We start from the raw sequence: 23116 nt of genomic DNA on the forward strand, positions 1-23116 counted from the left end.
TTTGATTCCCCACTCCTCCACATGCAGCTGCTGGTGTGACCTTGGATCAGTCACAAGTTCATTCAGAGCTGTTCTCTCAAGGGCAGTTCTCAAGAGAACTCTCTCAGCCCCACCGACCTCACAGGGTGTCTGTTGTGGGGAAGGGAAGAGAAGGGAAAGGAGATTGTAAGCTGCTCTGAGACTCCTTTGGGTAGTGAAGGGGTAAATCCAATGTGAGATAGAGGTGTGTGTGTGTGTATAAATTTGGGGCATTTAAAAAAAGACATGTAAATGAAAATAACTTTAGAGGGACAAGGAAGATGTTGACCATAAGCAGAAATATAAGGTTTTTGGTGAGAGGGTGAGAAAGAGAATAAGAGAATCTTGTACCTGCATGGCAGAGTCTTGGGTTTGCCAGTGCCAGAAAGGTGAAAGAGCATGCCATCTTTCAGAGCAGTCACAAAGTAACGGTGCTCTGTACTGGGGACAACAGATGTATGGCTGGGAAGAACCGTCCTGATCTGTGGTTAGAAAACCCCTCATAGATTATGAAAAAATATTTCAGTCTGTGTAATTTATCCAAGCTGCGGAATTCCTCTGTTTTTGGCACAGACTTTGGGGCTGAATTTTGTTTCTTGGTTAGAGTACATGCACACCTCAGTGATTCTCTTGGCCATCCTCCCAGTGAGAACCCTTTCTAGCCACTGCAGTGTAGTGGTCAAGAGCGTTGGAGTAGGAGCTGGGAGGCCTGGTTTTGAATCCTCACTCTGCTATGGGTGCTTGCTGAATAACCTTGAGCAGGTTGTGTTCTCTCTCTCTCTCTCTCTCTCTCTCTCTCTCTCTCTCTCTCTCTCTCACACACACACACACACACACACACACACACACACTCACACACTCTCTCTCACACACACACACTCACTCTCTCTCTCTCACACACACACTCTCCCTCTCTCTCTCACACACATAATCTAACCTATCTCACAGGGTTGTTGTGAGGATAAAATGGAAGACAATGAAGGAAGCTGCCTTGGAGGGCAAAGGTGGGGACATCCATGAACTAAAGAAATCAAATTTCTGTTCCTCAGGAGTCCGATGGAGGCTTGTACATTTGCATGAACACATTCCTGGGATTTGGGAAGCAGTATGTGGACAAATATTTTGAGAAAACAGGCCAGCGGGTCTATCTCCATCTCAAGAGGACACGCAAGTTGGTAAGAGGGGCAGAGCTTTCTTGGACTTTTGGCTACCTGAATGAAAAAGGGGACTCCCTCTCTTCAGGTGTCTGAGCATGGATCAGTTTTGCTGTTTGTCCGTGCTGTCTCCCTCCGTGCCTGCTCTCTGGAATTCTGTGACTGGGCACCTAAGAGATGTGAAGGCCCAGGAAGAAGATGGGGGGCACACTTGTTTCTAGATTGGTGTAGTGGTTAAGTGTGCAGACTCTAATCTGGGAGAACCAGGTTTGATTCCCCACTCCTCCACTCGCAGCTGCTGGATGGCCCTGAGCAAGCCATAGTTCTGGCACAGCTGTCCTTGAAAAAGAGCAGTTTCTGTCAGAGCTCTCTCAGCCCCACCTCCCTCACAGGGGGTCTGTTGTGGGGAGCAGAAGGGAAAGGAGATTGTAAGCCGCTCTGAGACTCTGAGTGAAGGGCAGGGTATAAATTCAATCTCCTCCTCCTCCTCTTCTTCTTCTGGATTTTCCCTGCAGATTCTTTCCAATTTATGCCATGGAAAAATTGGGAATTGTGGGGAGTGCTGGGGGGGGAAAGAATTCCTTTGAGGTATCTTCTCTTTTGGAAGCAATTAAATGCTTTTGAAGACTAAGAATGTAAGAATATAAAGGTTGTTTAAACTAAAAATCTATAGCATTTGAGGATAATTCCTGTGCATACTGGCATACGCGACATGTTTTAAGTGTATATTTGTTTAAATGAGGCTGATTTTTGTCCACAGTTGGTATGCTTTGTGTATGATGACAATATTTTATTGAATAGTTCAGTGTTAAAAAGTTTAACTCTATGTCCAAATGTGCTGTTAGAACTAGATGAGACATTTCAGTCCAAATAACATGCTTTTTCCTCTGTACGACAACATTTTCTGTCTGTTGTTTTCAACCTTTACTCCCCTCCCTTGAGGGCAAAAACTAAGATAAGTGAGCTAAGATGGCAACACTTTGCACCTTTCTCTGTTTAGGATTTCATGTGTTTATTTATTTTTATTTATATTTATTATTAAACTTACGAATCGCCCAATCCCTGCTACTGTAGGGCTCTGGGCAATATAGAGCATATAGTAAAAACATTAAAACGATAAAATAGATACATAAATAATACCGATACAGCAATCTAAAAAGATCAATAAATAATAATAATAATAATAATAATAATAATCTTTCAATTTATTAATCGCTCAATCCTGCAGAGCTTGCTGGCTCTGAGCGATTTACAGTTACTCAAATACACACGGGACTAACAATGATTCAAGGGGTAAGGGAGGACAACATATAACCTTTAAATCACACAACTGCTTCAAGTTGCAGCGCAGCACTGCCACCGCCTGGCCGGACGGCCCATTACAAGCTTCCTCGATGCCGAAGAGTTCTTTCTAGGTTTTTCGGTCTTATGCGCTGGACATTCCGTTCGCCGGCTAACACCTCCCCCACCGGGGGGTTTAGTGTGCCCACCCTCTCTAAGGAGTGGTACCCATTTTATCTCTTGCCGAAGCTTTCGAACCGCTGGGTGGACGGTGAGCTGGGGACAAGGCTGGTAGCTCACACCAGCGCGGGGCTAGAACTGACAGCAGCTCTGTTTAGCTCAGATGTATTAACGAGAGGATAAATCCCCTGTGGCGAGAGTTACAGTTTCTTCCCAGTTCTGGACCACGACCACCTTGTGGGGAGGGGGAGTAAAGCAGTCTGATGGAGAGGAGAGTAGGAGGAGTAAGAGGAGGGTGCCAGCCAGGATGGAAACCGTTGCTGTCCTCAGCCAAAAGCCTGGCGGAACATCTCTGTCTTACAGGCCCTGCGGAATTGCGTAAGGTCCCGCGGGGCCCTGATGCTGTTTGGCAGAGAGTTCCACCAGGTCGGGGCCAGGACTGAGAAGGCCCTGGCCCTGGCCGAGGACTGCCGGATGTCTTTGGGGCCAGGGATCACCAGCAGATTGCTGTCCAAGGAGCATAACACTCTCCCGGGACATACTGGAGAAGATGGTCCCGCAGATATGTCGGTCCCTGACCACCCAGGGCCTTCAAGGTCAACACCAAAACCTTGAACTTGACTCGGTACTCCAATGGAAGCCAGTGCAGCTGGCACAGCACAGGTTGTATATGTGCCATCTGTGATGTTCCTGTCAGGACTCGTGCCGTCACATCCTGGATCAGCCAGAGCCTCTAGTTTAGTCTCAAGGGCAGGCCAGCGTAGAGCGAGTTACAGTAGTCTAGCCTGGAGGTGACCGCTACATGGATTACCTTGGCTAGGTTGGGGTGCGACAGGAAAGGGGCCAATTGCCGAGCCCGATGCAAATGGAAAAATGCCAGCCTGGCCATGTGCGTGACTTGGGCCTCCGTAGTCAAGGAGGCATCCAAAATCACGCCCAAACTCCTGACGGACAGCGTTGCTGTCAGTGGCACCCCATCAAGAGCAGGAAGTCTATCCTCAAGTGCTGAAGCACACCCACCCGCCCACCCACCCCGGTCACAGAACCTCCGTCTCTGTCGGATTCAATCTCAACCTGCTCTTTTTTAACTACCCCACCACGGCCTCCAAATCCGCAGTCAGATCTTGCAGGGTGGTGTCTAGGTAGCTGTCCAGTAACTGATGCAGCTGGGTGACACCTAAGCCCAAAACTCTGCGCCAGCTGGGAGTGGGGGGGGGCACATATAGATATTAAATAACATCGGGGAGAGAAGTGCCCCCTGAGGGACCCCACACATTAGGGGATATCTGGAGGACACTTTACTTTATAACTTTGCTTGGAGAAAATAAAGGCATTTGTACATTATAAATATGCCTGAGAAGATTTCTAGAAATCTTGAAGCTATTGGGGGGGGGGATTTCTCCCCTGTTTTTCCCAGGAAAAAATGAAAATGGGGTTGTTTTGGGTTTTTTAAAAATATACTCAATACTTTATCAAACCTATTTTGCTACTTTGACAACAAAACGTATCACATAAAACTTAGGCTATAAAGCTGTATCAGCATATAAAATTGTATCATGTGGCATATTGATGGAATTTAAGTATAGCTGCCTGGCAGTGCCATCCTCAGACCTGTTTCCTGGGGCAACTGTTTTCTGAATGCTCCTGCCAAATTTTATCTGCTCAGTTGTAGGCTGAGCATTTTATGCTCTTCAAGTGATAAAACTAGTTCAGGCTTCGTAAGAAAGCTTACATGTTAAACTGCCCCTCCCCAAGTCTGCATTTGATCTAAGGCTACAGAGTTCCCTAAAATGTTATGTGCTTAATCACCTCCTAACCACACTCCTCCTTTTGGCTTGGCTGCAGAAAGAAGAGGATGCCAACTCCAGCGCTGGAGATCCCCCTAGAAAGAAACCAACCCGTCTAGCTATTGGTAAGAGGCCAGCCCTGTCGGTCTGTCAGTTATGCAGAGGAGAAAACCCTCCCATGTAGGAGAGCTAGCGGTAGATTGAAATCGTACGTTTCCTCTCGGATCACACAGGAGACTGAGCTGAAGGATGGGGGGGGGTGTTAATTCAGATCTCTACACCAGAGTCCTGTAATTCTTACCCTTCACTGTTGCTTCGGTAGGAGTTGAAGGTGGATTTGACATCCCCGAGGAGAAATACGAGTACGACGAACATATCAAAATAGTCATTTTACCTGAGTACTTGGATATTCCCCGGGACGGATTGGAGGGTCTGCCGGATATGGTCAAGGACAGGGTGAGTTTTGTGTCCTCTCTACAAAATGGACCCTCCACGGTCTGAAAGGGTGGCAGATCTAAACTGCGGGACTGGGGCTGGGCATTCTCTTGGGCAGGGGAGAGGGGGATCGGAGCACAGGGTCGTCTCAGAAGGACTATGTGTGGGCTGTCCCCAGGTCCACATTAGCAGAAAGTGTTTCAGGTGTGTGTGTGTGGGGGGGGGAGCTGTAGAAATCCACTCCTGCCCTCCTGTCCCAGTTTCCATTCTTCCAGTAGAAAAGAGCAAGAGTCCAGTAGCGCCTTAAAGATTAACAGCATTTATGGTAGGGTATGGGCCTGCTCCTTGGGAGGAAAGCGATGGCAAACCTAGACAGCATGATAAAAAGAAGAGACATCACCCGGCCAAACTAAAGTCCGTATGGTCAAAGCAATGGTATTCCCAGTAGTCATGTATGGCTGCGCGAGTTGGACTATAAGGAAGGCCGAGCGCCGGAGAATAGATTCTTTTGAATTATGGTGCTGGAGAAAACTCTTGAGAGTCCCTTGGACTGCAAGAAGATCAAATCAGTCAATCCTAAAAGAAATCCACCCTGACTGTTCCCTGGAAGGCCAGATAATGAAACTGAAGCTCAAATACTTTGGCCACCCAATGAGAAGGGAGCACTCACTGGAGAAGACCCTGATGCTGGGAAAGATTGAAGGTCAAAGAAGACGGGGACGGCAAAGGATGAGATGGTTAGACAGTGTCATAGATGCAACGAACATGAAGTTGAGCCAACTTCAGAGGACGGCGGAAGACCGGAAGGCCTGGCGTGATGTGGTCCATGGGGTCGTGAAGAGTCGGGCTCAACTGTGCGACTGAACAACAACATGAGCTTCTGTGAGTTACTGCTCACTTCTTCAGATACCATCTTCACCTGTCTCCGTTCTTCCAGGTTTCCAGTGCAATTGAAGCTATTCTGACAGCAGACTCTGCCTCCCGGAAGCAGGAAGTGCAAGCCTGGGACGGGGAAGTTCGGCGTGTGTCTCGGCACGCTTTCTCCCTCCAGCAGCTCCCGAATGGTGTGCGTATTCCTCCTTGGTGAGTCTAGCTGAATCCCCACGTCTCTCCCTCTCCCCTCCTCCCGTTGCGTCTGGCTGGCCACTCCTTCACTCGGTGTCACTTGAGAGATGCACGCCCTCAGTCCCTCTTGATGCCTCCTGATCAGGACCTATAACGGAGCAGATCCTGTGGAGTAGCTCGGGATTTGTTCAGCAGAGGCCTCTTTCCTGGTGGCGTAAAACCAGAGGCAGCTGGGAGGGATCGCAGAGGGGTGGCCATGTTAGAGCCAGAGATGTAAAATTTCCAGAAATTTTGAAACCCGGGGTTTTTTTCCAGTTTTTTTCGGGGGGAAACAGAAATTTTTGGAAAAATTGAAAAAAATGCTCCATTAGCATTTCTTTTGTCTTTTCTAGATTGAAAATCATTCTGTTACTTTAGGAACATAAAATATAACGATGGACATTTTTACTTGGCATGAAATTATCACAACTAGCATATTAAAAATATAGTGTATCCCAACAATTATTACAAACAGAATACCCACCCACATGCAAAAACAAAACTGAAACCTTTTTATTTTCTTCTGACAATAGCACCTCCTAAAGGAAGAGATGCATCTTGTTCTTGCATTGGAGAGTTCAGTTTGTAACCTAGGACTTGCTTGTCCTCAGTGCACAGAAATTAGATCAATCTGATACCCACTGCCCTGTCCCTCCCTTCCCCGAACAGCATTTGTGGGATTTCTCTTGGTGCTCTTTTAGCCTGGACTGGAATTGGGTTTGGGAACTGCCACCCTTCCATGTTGGGGAAAGTGGGGTTGGACCCCTGGCGGGAGGAGGGCAGTCTGTGACTCAAGCAGGGGTGGGGGCTGTGAGTTTGTGGGAGTGGCGGGTGCTGTGACTCCGCTGTTTTCTCTCTTTGCCCCTCTCCTCTGGGGAGGTTTGGAATTCGCCGGTATGGGTCTAGGAGAGGGGAGGGTAAGTCCCCGGGCGGGAGAAGTGTCAGGGTTAATAGGGAAGTTCATTTAGCACCACCTAGAAGGAATAATCCCTCCTTGTTTCAGTAATATTCCCAGTTGTGGTTTTTATTGAATCTAGAGGCTGGGCAGTTTATTTTAATTTTAAGAAGTAATCTTTGGATACTTGGAGAAAGGGCATCTGAACTATGTCGGTGGGGGGGGGTTGATTCCTTGTCTCACTCAAACAGTTTTGACAATGAAAACAGGGAGAGAGTATTGTACATTTTATGTTTAAATGTTTTGTATCCACTGTATTCCAAGATATTTGTACTAAAATTAATTTTAAAAAGGACTTAATGTTCATTTCCATGTGAGCGGTTAACTTCGTCAGATGCATACGTGATGGAAAATCCTACGAAAGGATTTTTACGGGGCAGGATGCAGGGAGGAACAGGCACTGACTCCCCCTTCCCTCCTTTCGTCCGCCAGTGGCTGGAAGTGCACCAAGTGCGACATGCGCGAGAACCTGTGGCTCAACATGACAGACGGCTCCATCTTGTGTGGGCGGCGCTACTTTGACGGGAGCGGGGGCAACAACCACGCGGTTGAACATTACCGGGAGACTGGCTACCCGTTGGCTGTGAAGCTGGGCACCATCACGCCCGATGGAGCAGGTAACAATAGCTGCAGCTGGCCCTGTCCTCTGGCTCCTGAGGAGGCAGCTGCTGAGACCCGGCCTACCACTTCAGACTCCGCTGTCTAGCCAAGCACAAAGGAACGAGCCCTTCAAGGGCTCTGAAAGAGGAGTGATTCGCTATTGCTTCGTTGTCTTCCCGACGCAGCCGCATGCTCTCTTCTCGCTCCAGCTTAAAGGACTGTTGCAGCCTGTGCCTGCAAGGGGAAGGCTGGATACTGGCGTAATTAGTGCCTACCAAGCACCTCTTCCAGGGCTGTGGGGTTGTGGGGTTGCGTATCTCCCTGCTCACTCTGAACGGTCAGAAAAGTTAATGTGGCCTAGGAATCGGAGCGTCACAGTGGTGGAAGTCTTGATATGCATATATCTTGCCTATGAATCTATGCAGCGACAAAATGGCTGCCACAAAATGGCTGCCCCGGGAGGCGGAGCCAGCTGCCAAGTGATGGCCCCCCGTTTAACTTCAGTCACGCAGTGTGGATCCTTGTGCGGTGGCAGCAGCGGCTGCCAAAGCAACATTTCAGAGTGTCGCAGCTCAGGTGGGTTGTCACCGGACGCTGCCACCACTCTGGTTTTAGGATCCCTTGAGAAGGCCCAGAGCACCCTCCCAAGACCTTCAGACCTCCCTTGTTTGGCCGAAATAAGCGTGAGGACCAGGCAGAGTAAACAACAAGGAAAAGGTTTATTTTTACAGGCGGTCAGCCCAATATGGGAAAACAAACAAGGTGCAAAAAACAATCAGTAAGGGGTGAAAAGAGAAGAAACCAAACGCCCCAGCGCGCCTAAACCTACTGTCCCTCGCTCACCGTCTCAAGCGGGCCTCAGTTTGCTCACCCTTCCTCTCAGGTTAAGGGTCTCTTCCCTGCAGCAGCCTTCCTTCTGGCTCTGCTCTCTTGGAAAAAAGAACAGCTCTTTTTCTGTACCAGCTCTTTTATTATAAGTCCCCTTTCTCTGTGATTGGCTAAAATTGGCGCCAAAACCTCTCTGGGGCTTCTGGGCATTGTAGGCCTGGCCTCCTCCCACTGCTACTCAGGCTCCCTGGGCCCGCTAGGCCTTTGCTTGCACAACCCCAGATCGTGACACAGAGTATCTGCACAGCCAATCAGAAGCCTTGCTGGGCCAATGGTCCTAGCGAAAGACACTTGGTGGGTGCCAGAAAAGGTGTTGGTGGGCACCGTGGCCCCCACAGGCAGCACACTGGAGACCTCTGCCATAGATGGATGGAGAAGTGCTAGGCCAGGGCATTGCCCATGAAACCAGAGAAAGAAAGTGTCAAATATCACTCCGGTGTACCGCTTTTATTTTGGGGGGGGGAATAGAAGCTCCGGGAGAGAGAGTGTTGTCAACCTGCTGCAGAGGTGGAGTAGCTCTCGGGGCCAAAGGGTGTCTTTTTCTCCTTCCCCACTCCTGCTGCAGACGTCTACTCCTACGACGAGGATGACATGGTGCTGGACCCCAACCTGGCCGAACACCTGTCCCACTTTGGAATTGACATGCTGAAAATGCAGAAGGTGAGTCGGGGCAACGAGCACGAGAGCGGCAGCCTTTTCCGGGCTTGGGTCTTCACCATCGCCTTCTGGGCGGAAAGTTTCAGACGTGGTCGTTGGAGAGGACCTGGCTTTCTAGCAAGCGCAGAGCCTGGGTTCCTTCATCTCCGCTGTTGGCATCCGTGGCAGAGCTTTTCTCTCTCTTCTTGGTTTGAGGCTTTTTCTTCGGGAAGGGGAACTTTCAGATGTCCTCAGAGAGTGGCTCTAAAAGTAGGCTAGACAGATTCCTGGAGGAGAGCCTCCTTCAGTGGCTACTAGCCCTGATAGTCAAGGTAACATCCATGTACAGGCAGCCAGCCTCTGAATGACAGTGCTGGGGAACAGCATTTGGGGAAGACTGCGGCCCCTGTGCCCTGCTTGTTCGGCCTTTATGCAAAAACAGGCTGCTGGACTGGGTAGACCACTGGTCTGACACAGTTTGGTGTAGTGGCTAGGAGCGGCAGACTCTAATCTGGGAGAACCGGGTTTGATTCCCCACGCCTCCACATGCAGCTGCTGCTGTGACTTTGGGTCAGTCACAAGTTCTTTCACAGCTGTTCTCTCAGGAGCAGTTCTCGAAAGAGCTCTCTCAGAGGGCGTCTGTTGTGGGGAGGGGGGACAGGAGATTGTAAGCCGCTCTGAGACTCCTTTGGGTAGTAAAGGGCAGTGTATAAATCCAGGCTTTTCTTCCTCCTCCTGATATTCCCAAGAGGAGGGCTCTTGACTGCTTCATTATTGCTTCAGATTTACGAGTGCACAGTTTACGGCAGTGGCCTGGTGACACACGAGTCCAAATACATGTGTTATGGGGACCCGCTCCAAAACCCCCAGAGTATTCACGGTTTGCACGAGACCTACTTTTACAGGCTTCAGAACCCACAATTTGGGAAACACTGGCTTGGGGTCTTCTGTCGACACCTCCTCCAGGAAGCTGGGTTTCCACTCTTGCAGTCTTCCCTCTGGTTACCGCCACCCTGAGCCCGCGTTCTGTCATTCTCCCCCTGTAGACTGACAAGACGATGACCGAGCTAGAGATCGACATGAACCAGCGGATTGGCGAGTGGGAGCTGATCCAGGAGTCCGGGGTGCAGCTCAAGCCTCTCTACGGCCCCGGCTACACGGGCATCCGTAACCTGGGAAACAGCTGCTACCTCAACTCCGTGGTGCAGGTGCTGTTCAGCATACCAGACTTCAAGCGAAAGTAAGCGGGGAGGTTGGGGGAGCTCCTCTTGCTCTTGGGTGTGGCAGCAGGGACTTTGTGTGTGCACGCTTTAATAAAAGCCCCTCCTTACATAGCAGTTCTGTTACCTACAGAGGTGGGGAGCCATTATTTATTTATTTATTTCAATTTATATACCGCTCACCCCCTGCGGGCTCTGAGCGGTTTACATGTTCCATTAATGCCAATCCTAACCTAGGGCCACATACATACATACAAGGGGGAGAGTGACTAGCCTACCAGGCACCCTGTAGCGCGTCGTTGTTGTCTGCGGGAGCTCGTTCGACGACGTCCTCCTGGCACTGGTCTTTGATTTTTTGCAACTTCCTGGCTGTTGCGACTCCTTCAGGCTTAATTCTGGCAGTGGAGTAGGATAGGTATTTTATTTATTTACTGTCTTTATTAAATTATATTTACTAGGCCGCCCTTCCCTACAAGAAGGGCTCAGGGCGGCTTGTAACGAAATAGTATACAAAGTTCTTTAAGTTAAAACCAACATTAAAACCACCTAAAAACAGATAAGTAAGTAGAACAGAGCCAGTTTGGTGTCGTGGCTAAGTGCACGGACTCTAATCTGGGAGAACCGGGTTTGATTCCCCACTCCTCCACTTGCACCTGGCTGGATGACCTTGGGCAAGCCATAACTCTGATAAGAGCTGTCCTTGAAAAAGAGCAGTCTCTGTCAAGAGCTCTCTCAGCCCCACCTACCTCACAGGGTGCCTGTTGTGGGGAGGGGAAGGGAAAGGAGTTTGTAAGCCGCTCTGAGACACCTTTGGGTAGTGAAGGGCGGGGTATAAATCCAATCTCTTCTTCTTCTTCTTTTACCTCACAGGGTGCCTGTTGTGGGGAGGGGAAGGGAAAGGAGATTGTAAGCCGCTCTGAGACACCTTTGGGTAGTGAAGGGCGGGATATAAATCCAATCTCTTCTTATTCTTCTTTTACCTCACAGGGTGTCTGTTGTGGGGAGGGGAAGGGAAAGGGAAAGGAGATTGTAAGCCGCTCTAAGACACCTTTGGGTAGTGAAGGGCGGGATATAAATCCAATCTCTTCTTCTTCTTTTACCTCACAGGGTGTCTGTTGTGGGGAAAGGAGATTGTAAGCCGCTCTGAGACACCTTTGGGTAGTGAAGGGCGGGGTATAAATCCAATCTCTTCTTCACTCTCTCTTTCACAAAAAAAAGGGGGGAGGAAAAAAAATGGGGCCCCCCGCCCCCCGGGGGGGGGGGGAGTTTGCGTGGGATGGGGAAGTATCTGAGAGTGCCAGATGTCATACTGTCCCCACCGCTGTCCTCAACCGAATGCCCAGCGGAACATCTCTGCCTCACATGCCCTGCGGAAAGGTAATAATTCCCACCGGGCACGGATGTCTTCTGGCAGAGAGTTCCAACAGGATATGTTATACCCTGTCCTGTGTTCCGCAGGAATAACAACACATCCACCATCCCCTCTGTTATATTGATTTCAGTCCCGTCTAGCCCCATCTGGGGCCCCCAAAAGCTAGTCTGAATTCGGACCACTGACAGTGAGCCTCCAGGGTTGAGGTGCCGCAGCCAGTTCTCTGCGCGCCCTTGTGGGCCTCGACTGCTTCCGCACCGGGAGTTCCCCCCCTTGCAGGAAGGCCCTGTGTTAAAGCGGAACATCCATGCGATGGTAATACTCAGGGGTCATTTCATAGAAAAAGAGGTGCAGGAGCTCATTAGCATAACTCATTTGCATATGCCACACCCCTGACATCACTGGAAGTGTGTCAGAAGGCAACACCCACTGCTCAGGCTCCACTGGACTCTTTTGGATTACTAGCTATTGGGTGGGGGGGGGAACGTGCAGATCTGCCCTCACAGAGGAGGGAGAGCTTGTACCTGAATAACACTTGGTCTTAAAGGTGCCACTGGACTGTTTTGAGATGGGGGGGGGCTCTGCAACTTACCTGGCTGCTTCTTGCTCTGACGGAGGGCTGCTGGGAGCAGGGGGTGGGGCTTGTTGCATGTGCCCGCCCCCTGGGCTCTTTACTGCCGGAACGCCGCTCCTGTGCGCTCCTGCAGGAAGTGACCCCTGGTAATACTCATTCCCAGCATGACTGGTGGTGGCGCCTGGAGCCTTCCCCCTTTAAGCTGGGGAGTGCCCTCTTCTCTTGACACTTTTTTTAAAAAAAATTTCCTTCAAAGGGGGGGGGGATGTCTGTAGAATGCCTGTGGAAGTGTCTGCGGGCAGGTTTTCTCCATCCGCGTTACGGGCAGGGATCGGGGGAGGCTAAGCCCTGCTTTCAAAATGTCATGGAGCGACTCGCTGCTGGGCACCAGCGCTGCTTCCTCCGCAGCCCTTCAGAGGGCTTTTACTGCTGAGCCACGCTGTGGTGTTGCAGTGTGGATTGGTAGGGGAAGGGGGAAAGAGCAGGGGGGGGGGAGGTCTGACCAAAAGAGAATCCCGAGCAAAATCACTATCTTGTCTTTGCTTTTGCGCAGGTCTGGCAGGGAAAAGACAAAGGAGCAGCAGGAGTGGGAAAGGAATGGGTGTGTGTGTGAGAGAGAGAGACCCCCCCCCTCCTCCTGTGTCGCTTGCGGCTACTGCCACGTTTGGTATACAAGGGAATAGTAATCTGTGTGAAAAAGATGCTAACACTAGTTCAATAATAACCAAAGTATTGATACAGATAGTAAAGGTAAAGGGTAAAGGTTTCCCTTGCTCGAAAGCCAGTCGAATCCAACTCTAGGGGGTGGTGCTCATCTCCGTTTCCAAGCCAAAGAGCCAGCGCTGTCCAGAGTCATTTCCGTGGTCATGTGGCCGACATGACTAAACACCAAGGTGCACGGAACGCTGTTCCCTTCCCCACCAAACTGGTACCTATTTATCTACTTGCAATTTCTTGCTTTCGAACTGCCGGGTTGGTAGGAGCTGGGGCCAGAGACAGGCGCTTACTCCATCATGCGGCACTCGGGTCTCGAACTGCGGTCTTAACCACTTGAGCCACCACAGCCCATTTGATACAAATACAACCATATAAACACAAACTTTTCTACTTTAAACTTGGACTTGATTGTGCTTCTATGGCTGCATTTGGAGCAATACTTTGGTTATTACTGAACTAGCGTCAGCGTCTTTTTCACAGAGATTACAATTCCCTTGTATACCTACACTGTGTATTCCTCTTTGGTTACTGCCATGGTTGGGGCATGTCTTCATGCTCCCATGTGGATATAAGTCCGGTGCCTGAAGTGTCAAGAGAAGAGGGCACTCCCCGTCCCCAAGCATGTGAGAGAAACCAGGCAGCAGAAGTCCACTTCCAAGGCCTGGATCGCAAACCCTGAGCAGATGAGAATGCTACAGAGCCCTGGCCTGCTAGCCTCAAAGGATGTGATTTCAGTGCCTCAGTCGGGCTCTCTCTGGTTTGCTTTGCAGGTACGTCGACAAGCTAGAAAAAATATTCCGAAATGCTCCCTCAGATCCGACGCAGGACTTCAGCACCCAAGTGTACGTAGTGGCAAGTCTCTGCCCCCATCCGTTATCAGTGCGCGACCTACGCCGTGGGGTTCTCCCACGGCGTTTTCCCTTTCACGATCCTCTCTGGCTCCCCTCTGCTTATTTGATCCTTTTCCAGCAGTCCTGTCTAAAGTCTGGAAAAAACACAATCAACTGTTTTCTTGCTGAATCATGAGAACTAGAAACTTAGCCGTCGAAATGAGTCCTGTTCATCGGCAGAAGTCCCTGAGAATGTATGACTGCCTCAGATGAACCTAAAATTCTCAAGGTTTTAAAAAACAAAACTCGGGTTGCCTGACGGTTTTACTTTCCTAGAGGAACTAATCTAGAGATCTTTTTGCCCCTGTGAGAATTAACAGCCCCACTGCCTTCCCAAGTGCTTTAGGGTTCCCGGTTGAGATGTGGTGAGATGATCAGATAAGGCCCCACTGCTGTTATGTGAGACAGCAACCTCCCTTGAGATTTAAAATGGGGGTGGATAGTGAAGTTTTTGAGAGCCAGTGTGGTGTAGTGGTTAAGAGCGGCAGACTCTAATCTGGGAGAATCATGTTTGAGTCCCCACGCCTCCATGTGCAGCCAGCGGGGTGACCTTGGGTCAGCCACAGTTCTCTCAGAGCTGTCCTCTCAAGAGCAGTCCTCGAAAGGGTTCTCTCATGCCCACCTCCCTCACAGGGTGTCTGCTGTGGGGAGGGGGAGGGAAAGGAGATTGTGTAAGCTGCTCTGAGACTATGAGTGAAGGGCGGGGTATAAATCCAACTCTTCTTCTTCTTCTTGAGTGTCTCTAGACTGATGAATTCACATGTCTTTCCAGAGCCAAGCTAGGCCATGGGCTTCTCTCTGGCGAATATTCAAAGCCGGCTTCCTCAGATGGGGAACAGCAGCCAGACCAGAAGGTGAGGATTGGGAGTGCCGGCTGTTGCTCATCCGTTACAGGACACTCTCCCGTCTGAAGCGCACTCACATCTCCTCTGTCTCCACAGGGCATTCAGGATGGCATTGCGCCACGCATGTTTAAGTCTCTGGTGGGCAAAGGCCATCCGGAGTTTTCCACCAATCGGCAGCAAGACGCCCAGGAGTTCTTCCTGCACTTTATCAACATGGTGGAGGTAACTGCTGCCTGCTTTCTCCCAAGGCCTTGATTGTGGGCCTGTGTTGGGTCCTGTGTTTCAGAGCTGGGAAGGGAAGGTGATTGGTTTGGTTGATTCAAAGCATTAGGAGCGGTGTCTAAAGTCAGCACCACAGGGCACCCACGGGCGCTGCTGCTGTAGAGAGAAGTTGGCGGCAGCTTCCCTGGAGAGCATAGTTTAAGGCCTGTTCATCAGCAAAGTCCCTCCTTTAAGGTTTCCTCTGCAAATAGGTCTGACTGATTAATCTTGTCTTGAGGGTAGGGGACCTAAACAAAGCAGAAGCATTCTGCAGTGTTGTTTTTTTACTCCAGAGTAGTCCAGGAAGCCTGCGGATTATGGTTGATGAACGGGAATCCTTTTAGGGGAATGGGAATAGGTCAGTAGGTTTCAAACCATGTGCAGGGGAGTTCTTCCACAGTTCCTCCGGGATCCCTCACAACGGAAGATCACTGGATAGGCAACTCTGATATACAGCTTATTAGCCAGTACCCATAATTCAGGTCTTTGAGCAGCTGCTGTAGAGGGATGGGCGTGTTCATAGGGTGCGTTCCCTCTCCAGGTGATGCTACTTTGAGACCCAGTCAACCTTGATGGTTGCATAAATCTGGGCGCCTGCCCTAGAACACTCTCCGGAATCGTGTGCCCTTTGCTCAGCTGGTGTCTCAGCAAGCAAATCCAACCTAGAACCTGTTTTGCTAAAGATGGCAGCATGTCCGAGAACCGTCAGTGTGGGTTTTTACCCAGAAAGAGACCAGCTTTTGCCTTGCCCGTCAGTGTGCCTCCTGCAATCCCTGCTGGTCTCTTGGTGGACCGTCATGGCCTGCCCGTCTTCCTTCCCTCTTGTGCTTTCCAGAGGAACTGCCGCAGCTCGGAAAACCCGAACGAGGTCTTCCGCTTCTTGGTGGAGGAGAAGCTCAAGTGCTTGGCCACGGAGAAAGTGAAATACACCCAGCGGGTCGACTACATCATGCAGCTGCCGGTGCCCATGGAGGCCGCTCTGAATAAAGGTCTGGGGGCTGAAGGGAGCGGCGATGAAGGGGATGAAAGCAACACACTTCTGTGTGCTGCTGCTTTAAACTGGGATATGGGATCCAGTGGGGTGGGCAAGAGAGCTGGTCCCTCTACTGTGCATGGAGCGAAGCAAGACTGATGGGCAAGGCGAGACGAATGGCCTGTCCTTTCCGTCATGCCCAGAGACAATGAATCAGCGGCAGAGCCTGTATTTTGCATGCAGAAAGATCAGCTTCTGGTGTCTCCAGTTCAAAGGGTAGCAGGTGAAAGAACTGAACTTCCACAATAACCAAATCTGTTCCTCTCCGTATTCCCCGGCTTCCCACCTACGTGCAACTAAAGGTAAAGGTAAAGGTTCCCTTGCTCGAAAGCCAGTCAAATCCGCCTCTAGGGTTGCGGTGCTCATCTCCGTTTCCAAGCCGAAGAGCCAGCGCTGTCCGAAGACGTTTCCGTGGTCATGTGGCCAGCATAACTAAACGCCAAGGCCCACGGAACGCTGTTCCCTTCCCACCGAAGTGGTACCTATTTATCTACTTGCAATTCCTTGCTTTCGAACTGCTAGGTTGGCAGGAACTGGAACTAGAGACGGGAGCTCACTCCGTCATGCGGCACCCGGGTCTCGAACTGCTGAACTTCCGACCTTCCACAGCCTGCTTATTTTGCGCTTTCTCCAAAGAGCTGAGCGTACATGATTCCCCCCCTTTCTATTTCTACCCTCACAACAACCCTGTGTGGTCTGTCCAAGAGTGCATGACTGCCTCAAAGATACCCGGGGGAGCTTCTTGGTAGTGTGGGGCTTTGAAACCTGAGCCTCCCCCATCCCGATTCGGCACTCCATCCACTACACATCGTGAGCTGTCCCCACGCCAGATGGGCGTGCTGCTGCCTTGGACACACGTTCGGCATGAAGAGAGGCTTTGTGCAAAGACAGGAGGCTTCCCTGGAGCTTTCCCTCTCTCTTGCCTGAGCGAGTGTTGTCACGTTGGGGCTGGGCTGTGGCTCCAGCAGTGGGGCATCCATCTGGCACACGGAAGGTCCCAGGTTCAATCCCAGGCATCTCCAGGTAAAAAAAAGGACCAGGTGGTAGGTGACCTCTCTCCACCTGGGACCCTAGAGAGGCGCTGCCAGTCTGAGTAGGCGATACTGGCTTCGATGGACCAAGGGTCTGATCCAGTGGAAGGCAGCTTCACGTGCTCAGTCAGAAGCTGACATGAGGATGGAAGCTGACGTGGATGCAGGGTTCGACCCCACCATCGATGGTAGCGAAAGCGGGACTCGCCCATCCTGACCCGAGCACACAAAGCCTCAGTGTGCTGCCCCAGCCAGCGTTTAACTGTAGTTAAGTAGAACTGCCATATATCTTTAAGAGCAGTGCTCCCTGGGAATTGAAGTCTTTAGTTAGACATCCCACAGCATCCCTGTGACTGGCTGATTAACAGTCATTTCCAGCACACAAAGGCGCGAGGATTACAGCTCTCTTCCTGTGGCCTTTGTTCTCTTTAAACGGCAAGGAGGTGGGAACGCGCAATCCTTTTCACCATGAGCCACTGAACTGAATTAGAGTACAAAAGATGTGGAATGTCTAACTAAAGACTTCAATTCCCAGGGACCACTGCTCTTAAAGATATATGGCAGTTCTACTTAACTACAGTTAAACGCTGGCTGGGGCAGCACAGCGTTCCCTCACGCAGCCGTTTCCTCAGTATTCCTCCATCTGCAGCTAATGAGCAAGGCCATCCATGGGATCGCGCCTCCTCTGTTTGCTGTCGTTTCCCTAAAGATCCATCCACAGGATCACTCCTCTTTTCTCTCGTGCTTCTCCCCTCCTTGGCTCTCCAGATGAGCTGCTGGAATACGAAGAGAGGAAGCGGCAAGCGGAAGCCGAGAAGCAGCCTCTGCCCGAGCTGGTCCGTGCCAAGGTACCTTTCAGCTCCTGCCTGGAGGCCTACGGGGCCCCGGAACAAGTGGACGACTTCTGGAGCACAGCCTTGCAGGCCAAGTCTGTGGCCCTCAAGTGAGTGGGGGGGTGGAAGATGGGGTGGGGGGTAGCTGGAGATTGGAGGAGGGGGACTCTGGTAAGGAAGCCCACGGGGGAGCGGTCAGTTGGCCCGCAGCTCGTTAAGTGGAGAGTCTGATCTTCAGTGTCTCCAGGCGCTGCGACCCTTCAGGCCCCGTCTCCACGCCCCTGGCTGCCTCCCGTTTTACAAAAGATTCTTGCCTGGCCTTGGCCGTCTTTCCCATGCCATTCCAAGCAAAGTGTGATTCCAGAAACCGCAGGGAGGGGGGAGTAGGATCCCCCCTGATGCTTCTTCCCCGTAATGGTTTTTCCCTGTGTGATCCTCTCCCTCGCCTGCCCCACCCAGTAGTTGCCTTCGGAGCTATACAACTTCAGAAGTGCTGACTATGTGACTCCTGTAAGGACTGACCACAGTGGCCTCACTGGTACACGAACTGCAGAGGGGAAAAGATCTTCCGCTGGGGCCTGTTCTCCGTCCCAAGTCCCCCAAGTGACTGATGCTCTGGGAACGGCTCGTTCAGGAAAAGGCTTTCCCCCAAAGTCATGCGGGGCCTGGACCGTGGAAAGCCTCTGAGGCTAACCGGCATCTCAGCATACCCAGAAGCATCCGGGAAGGTTTTATGCAAATTTAGCCAAGTGCAAGGTGGTCCGTACTTTCCTACCAGCTCTTTCCTATTGCAGAGCAGAACTTTGTCCAAACCAAAGCTTCAGTACACTCCCCAGGAACATTACAGTAGTGCAAGATGAGAGAATCGCAGCAACCAGGTCCCTTCCTTCATCCAAGTAAGGGGTACATCTAGCAATTTGGATGTAGTTGATGAAAGCCACGTGTGGCCACATCCACCGGGAAATATGGCCGCATCCAGTCCATAAACCTTGACCATTCAGGGTGACTGACTCCCGCTGCCTCTGAGCCACAGGGGCTGCCCATTGTCAGCATCGCCTCCGCCCTCTTTTGTCAGGCTCACTTCTGGTGTTCCCGTTCGTCCACGTCCCTGGCTCGTTCCTGTGCTAGAGGAGTCCCTTTCTGTTGCTGCACTTACGGCAGTAGCCAGTAGGGCTGGCAAATGTATTTCTGAAGCATTTCCTGAGATGCCGTCCGTCCTTTCTCCCTCTCTTGTTTGACAAAAGGATATTTCACTGCTTCTCTCTCTCACTCCCTTTTCAGGACGACCCGGTTTGCCTCCTTCCCAGATTATCTAGTGATCCAGATTAAGAAATTCACCTTTGGCCTAGACTGGGTACCTAAAAAGCTTGGTAAGAGTCATACTGTGGAGCCATGATGATGCGCCAGGGTCTGCACGTGATTTTTCTCCCCCATCCTCACCCCATTCCAATACCGCCACTGTCAGTACTACCAGTGCATTCTAAAGTCCTTTAGAGTAATAATAATGCCACCAAGAGTCTTCCGAGTGGCTTCTTTAGCTCTCGTGAACACAACAACCCTGTAAATTAGACCATTTACAATTCATATTATCTGAGGAGTACCAAGTTACTTGCTTGTTTATGGCTCGGCGGAAGAGCCTCCGCTCATTACGCAGAAGGTCCCAGGTTCAATCCCTGGCGTCTCCTGTTAAAAGAGTCAGGCAGCAGGCCCTGTGATAGACCTCTGCCTGAGACCCCCAGAGAACTGATCAGAGTCAAAAGAGATGATACTGAGTTCAATGGACCAGTGGCCTTGTTCAGTATAATGTGTTCAGAGGCAGCTGGTGTGCTGCGACTAGAGGTGTGCACCCCCCCAAAAATCGATCTTTTTTGGGTTCGGATATCTCATACACAAAAACTATCAGCATTTGCCGATATTCCTGAATCCCAGTATCGGTATGATACTGGGGTTCAGGAAATTATCAGTATAGCCGAATTAATTTGGCTCAATTATCCCCTATGGGGTCTGTCCCCATAGGGTATAATGACCCCCCTGCGACTCCAGAGAAGGGGGTATTTAAACTTTAAATCCCCTCAGTCTTTGGAGTCGCTTCGCAGAGGTGGCATGTGCCCTTCAGACATTTCTGCCTGGCAGCAGGGCCAGCGGTGGCCCCTGTGTCTGGCAGAAACTCCTCCTGGGTTCCCTTTCACCCCCCCCCTTTCCGTTCGCCTCACTTGGAGGCGAGGGGAAGGGAAGGGAGAGTGAGAAAGGAATGGAGCTCAGGCGCTTCTACCTGTCAGAGGGGCTGATGTGCTGGCCCCCTCTGTCGGGCAGAAGTGCTTGAGATCCTCTCCCCCTTCGGGATCCCCGAATATGCAGGGATGCCCTAATCGGCCAGCCGAATCAGATCAAAGAATCTGATTCTGTAATCGGCCATCCTGTATAATGCCGTATAGGCATTTTTCAGGTTCTTAATCGGCTCGTCCGAGCCGAATGCACATCCCTAGCTGCGGCCACAGTGAGATTCCAGCCTAGCTTTCCCAGCCCTTGTTTTTAGCCACATCACAACATCAGCTCTCCACAGAAGCATTCCTGGGTGACCTTGTTCCATTTAGCATCTCCATGGAGCGTGGTCAGACAGCACTGGCGTTGGCTTGCTCGCTGACTGAACGCACATGCCTGTAAACATGGCCCTGCGCCTTGGCCAGGTTCCCTGGGCCATTTTCCCAGCGGGTCCCCTCTGTGTTGCCAGATGTCTCCATCGAAATGCCGGACGAGCTGGACATCTCCGCGCTGCGGGGGACCGGACTCCAGCCCGACGAGGAGGAGATGCCCGACATCGCGCCCCCGCTGGTGACGCCCGATGAGCCCAAAGGTAGCCTGGGTTTCTATGGCAACGAGGACGACGACTCCTTCTGCTCCCCTCACTTCTCCTCTCCGACATGTTAGTGACTCTTCTCTCCTCCTCCTCCTTCTCTTCCGCCTGGAGCCTTCCCCCCTTGCTTCTTCCTCACTCTCCTGGTGTCCTGTTGCCTGTGTCACTGCCTTCCCTCCTCCTTGCTCAGTCTGTCTTTGTGTCACTTTGCCAGTGATTTCCTGCCTGCCTGCCTGCCTTTCACCCCCACCCCGTGTCCTGGGATGTTCATGTTAGAACTGTTGTTGAACTGGTGGGCAGGGGCTATTAAGGGGAGGCTTGCAAGATGGTGTTTCCAGAGCAGCCCAGTCTGAAAACCTCATCTGGAGGGAGCATCTTATCAAAAAGCCAGATCCTTTTCTGGGTTTGGTTCCTCTAACGAGGCTTGTGAGGTCCTCGGAGGTTCTTGAGCTTCTCACCACACATCCGCCTTGACACGAGAAGACGCAGCTTCCCAAATGCCCTGGCGCTGGGATGCCTAAAGGTTGAACGGCCTCCCGTTTTTGACAGATAAATGCTTATCTTCTTAGCTGCCCGCAACCTGAATCGCCCTGAAGTCGTTAGAGTGCAGCGTTCTGGCCAGAGTTCTTTTTCCCCCATTCACAGTTTATTAATTTCTATAGTGAACGATAATACAAAATATTAATCTTATTTTCCAACAATCTATTATACTATTCACCCCCTTTGTTAATAGAAAGTATTCTCCGGCTCATCCTCTGACTCCTATTATACCTAATCAGTAAACAAGAATGACTTCCTATTCTGACGCCTGTTATCTTGTACCGCCCGTTACATGTAATTCCATTCAGTTTCGTAAGTTCTTCTTCCATATTCATTTTAGCTACAATACATATATTTGCGTAACACTGGACATTCTTCAGTTAACTGTTCACTATTGCATACTTCCAGTTTATTCTTCAGAAAGGCCAATTTCACCTAAAAAAGAAAACCAAATGGGGCTGCCTCTCATTCCTGGGACTGAAAAACTCTGCAGGAAGGAACGCAGCCTTTCCTCCCCCTGTGAGAGGGCTTGTGGGGGGGCGCGCTCCCCCTCCCTCCTCATTACGTCCACTGTTTAAAATTAAAACAACGTAATTGTTGTCAGAGTGCAGCATTCTGGCCAGAGTGCTGACAGATGACCCCATTCTCTTTGGTGGCCTTCAGCAGCCATCCGATTTACCTGGTGTGCTGTAGTGGATTAAGCATTAAGAACCACTGAGCTAAGCTACGCTCCCGGTTCCGCTTGGAAACGTATACAGAATCGGAGGCAGCATCTTGCCTCTTCAAGCAGCAGCTCGTTCGGTCACTTTCCAACTTGGCACGCCGTCTCTTTAAAGAACTGCTTGAGGCGGTCTCGGAACAAAATAGAACGAAACCGTTAAAAATTCAATTGGAAGCCACCGTGTGAAAACTTAATATGAAGAGTAACCAAACCCAGCAGCCAGTCGTAGCGATCAAGGGCAGGAGCTACGTCAAACAAGGTGAAATAAAGCAAATTTTCAATAATAGCCAGCCGTAAGGTGGGATAATGCGCAATTAAGAGAAGAATGTTTTTGCCCGCCTCCTGAATGTCAACAAATCAGGTGCCGGACCAACCTCATGGGGAAGGGCATTCCAAAGATGGGGGGGGGCTACCACCGAGAAAGTCCTGTCCTGAGTTGCCGTCTGCCTCGCTTTTGTTGGCAGGGCGCAGAGAGCAGGGCTTATCTGCCACCACAGGCATGGCCCCCTGTTTGGAATGCAGGCTTTGGGTGTGGGGCGTGGGGAGGGAGAGATCTGGGGGGAGTGTGGGTGGGCTGCAAGGTTGCCCAAGTAGTTCTTGAGAAGCCCTGCCGTTCAACACCATCGCTTTCCTTCCCACCTGCAGCCCCCATGCTGGACGAGTCAGTGATCACCCAGCTCGTCGAGATGGGCTTCCCGACGGACGCCTGCCGCAAGGCCGTGTATTACACAGGGAACAGCGGGGCCGAGGCGGCGATGAACTGGGTCATGTCGCACATGGACGATCCAGGTATGTCAGTGCCTGCAATCCCCGTGCCCTGGACCCCGTGCTGATCTCCTACGGGGTCAGGCTAAGGCGACGGCATTTCGAAACAGACCGCTTGACCCCCCCACCCCGCTCATGGATCGAGCCTCCTGAAACTTCGTTTCACTCTTCCGTAGATTTCGCCAATCCTCTGGTTCTTCCCGGATCCAGCGGGCCGGGCTCCACGGTCGCCTGTCCCGATCCCCCATCCGAAGATAGCGTGGCCACCATCGTCTCCATGGGCTTCTCCCGGGATCAGGCAATGAAAGCGCTCAGAGCTACGGTGGGTCGAGGGCGAGAGCCCCATCGGAGATGCTTCCCCGTAGCCGAAGGTTTCCCCCTTTTGGGAGACCTCGTTGTACCTATTCCGGAAGTGGAGATGG

At 51.1% G+C, this 23116-nt stretch overlaps 1 protein-coding gene across 2 annotated transcripts in view; it reads left to right on the forward strand.

The window, feature by feature from the left end:
- The window catches only part of USP5 (ubiquitin specific peptidase 5 (isopeptidase T)), a 33456-nt gene that overhangs the window by 5727 nt on the left and 4613 nt on the right, over positions 1-23116 (forward strand). Inside the window, exons 2-17 of one of the 2 annotated variants that reach the window (XM_015418797.1) lie at positions 1068-1193; positions 4479-4545; positions 4743-4876; positions 5793-5938; positions 7347-7531; positions 8968-9062; positions 10085-10278; positions 13692-13763; positions 14584-14665; positions 14753-14878; positions 15753-15906; positions 17750-17924; positions 19096-19184; positions 20546-20737; positions 22575-22718; positions 22871-23016. In XM_015418797.1, the coding sequence (XP_015274283.1) occupies positions 1068-1193; positions 4479-4545; positions 4743-4876; positions 5793-5938; positions 7347-7531; positions 8968-9062; positions 10085-10278; positions 13692-13763; positions 14584-14665; positions 14753-14878; positions 15753-15906; positions 17750-17924; positions 19096-19184; positions 20546-20737; positions 22575-22718; positions 22871-23016 (2127 nt within the window). The remainder of the gene's footprint in view (positions 1-1067; positions 1194-4478; positions 4546-4742; positions 4877-5792; positions 5939-7346; positions 7532-8967; positions 9063-10084; positions 10279-13691; positions 13764-14583; positions 14666-14752; positions 14879-15752; positions 15907-17749; positions 17925-19095; positions 19185-20545; positions 20738-22574; positions 22719-22870; positions 23017-23116) is intronic. The other variant, XM_015418798.1, reaches the window with a different exon arrangement.

The sequence above is a fragment of the Gekko japonicus genome, unplaced genomic scaffold (assembly GCF_001447785.1).
Source record: "Gekko japonicus isolate JY-2015 unplaced genomic scaffold, Gekko_japonicus_V1.1 scaffold1244, whole genome shotgun sequence".
NCBI lineage: Eukaryota > Metazoa > Chordata > Lepidosauria > Squamata > Gekkonidae > Gekko > Gekko japonicus.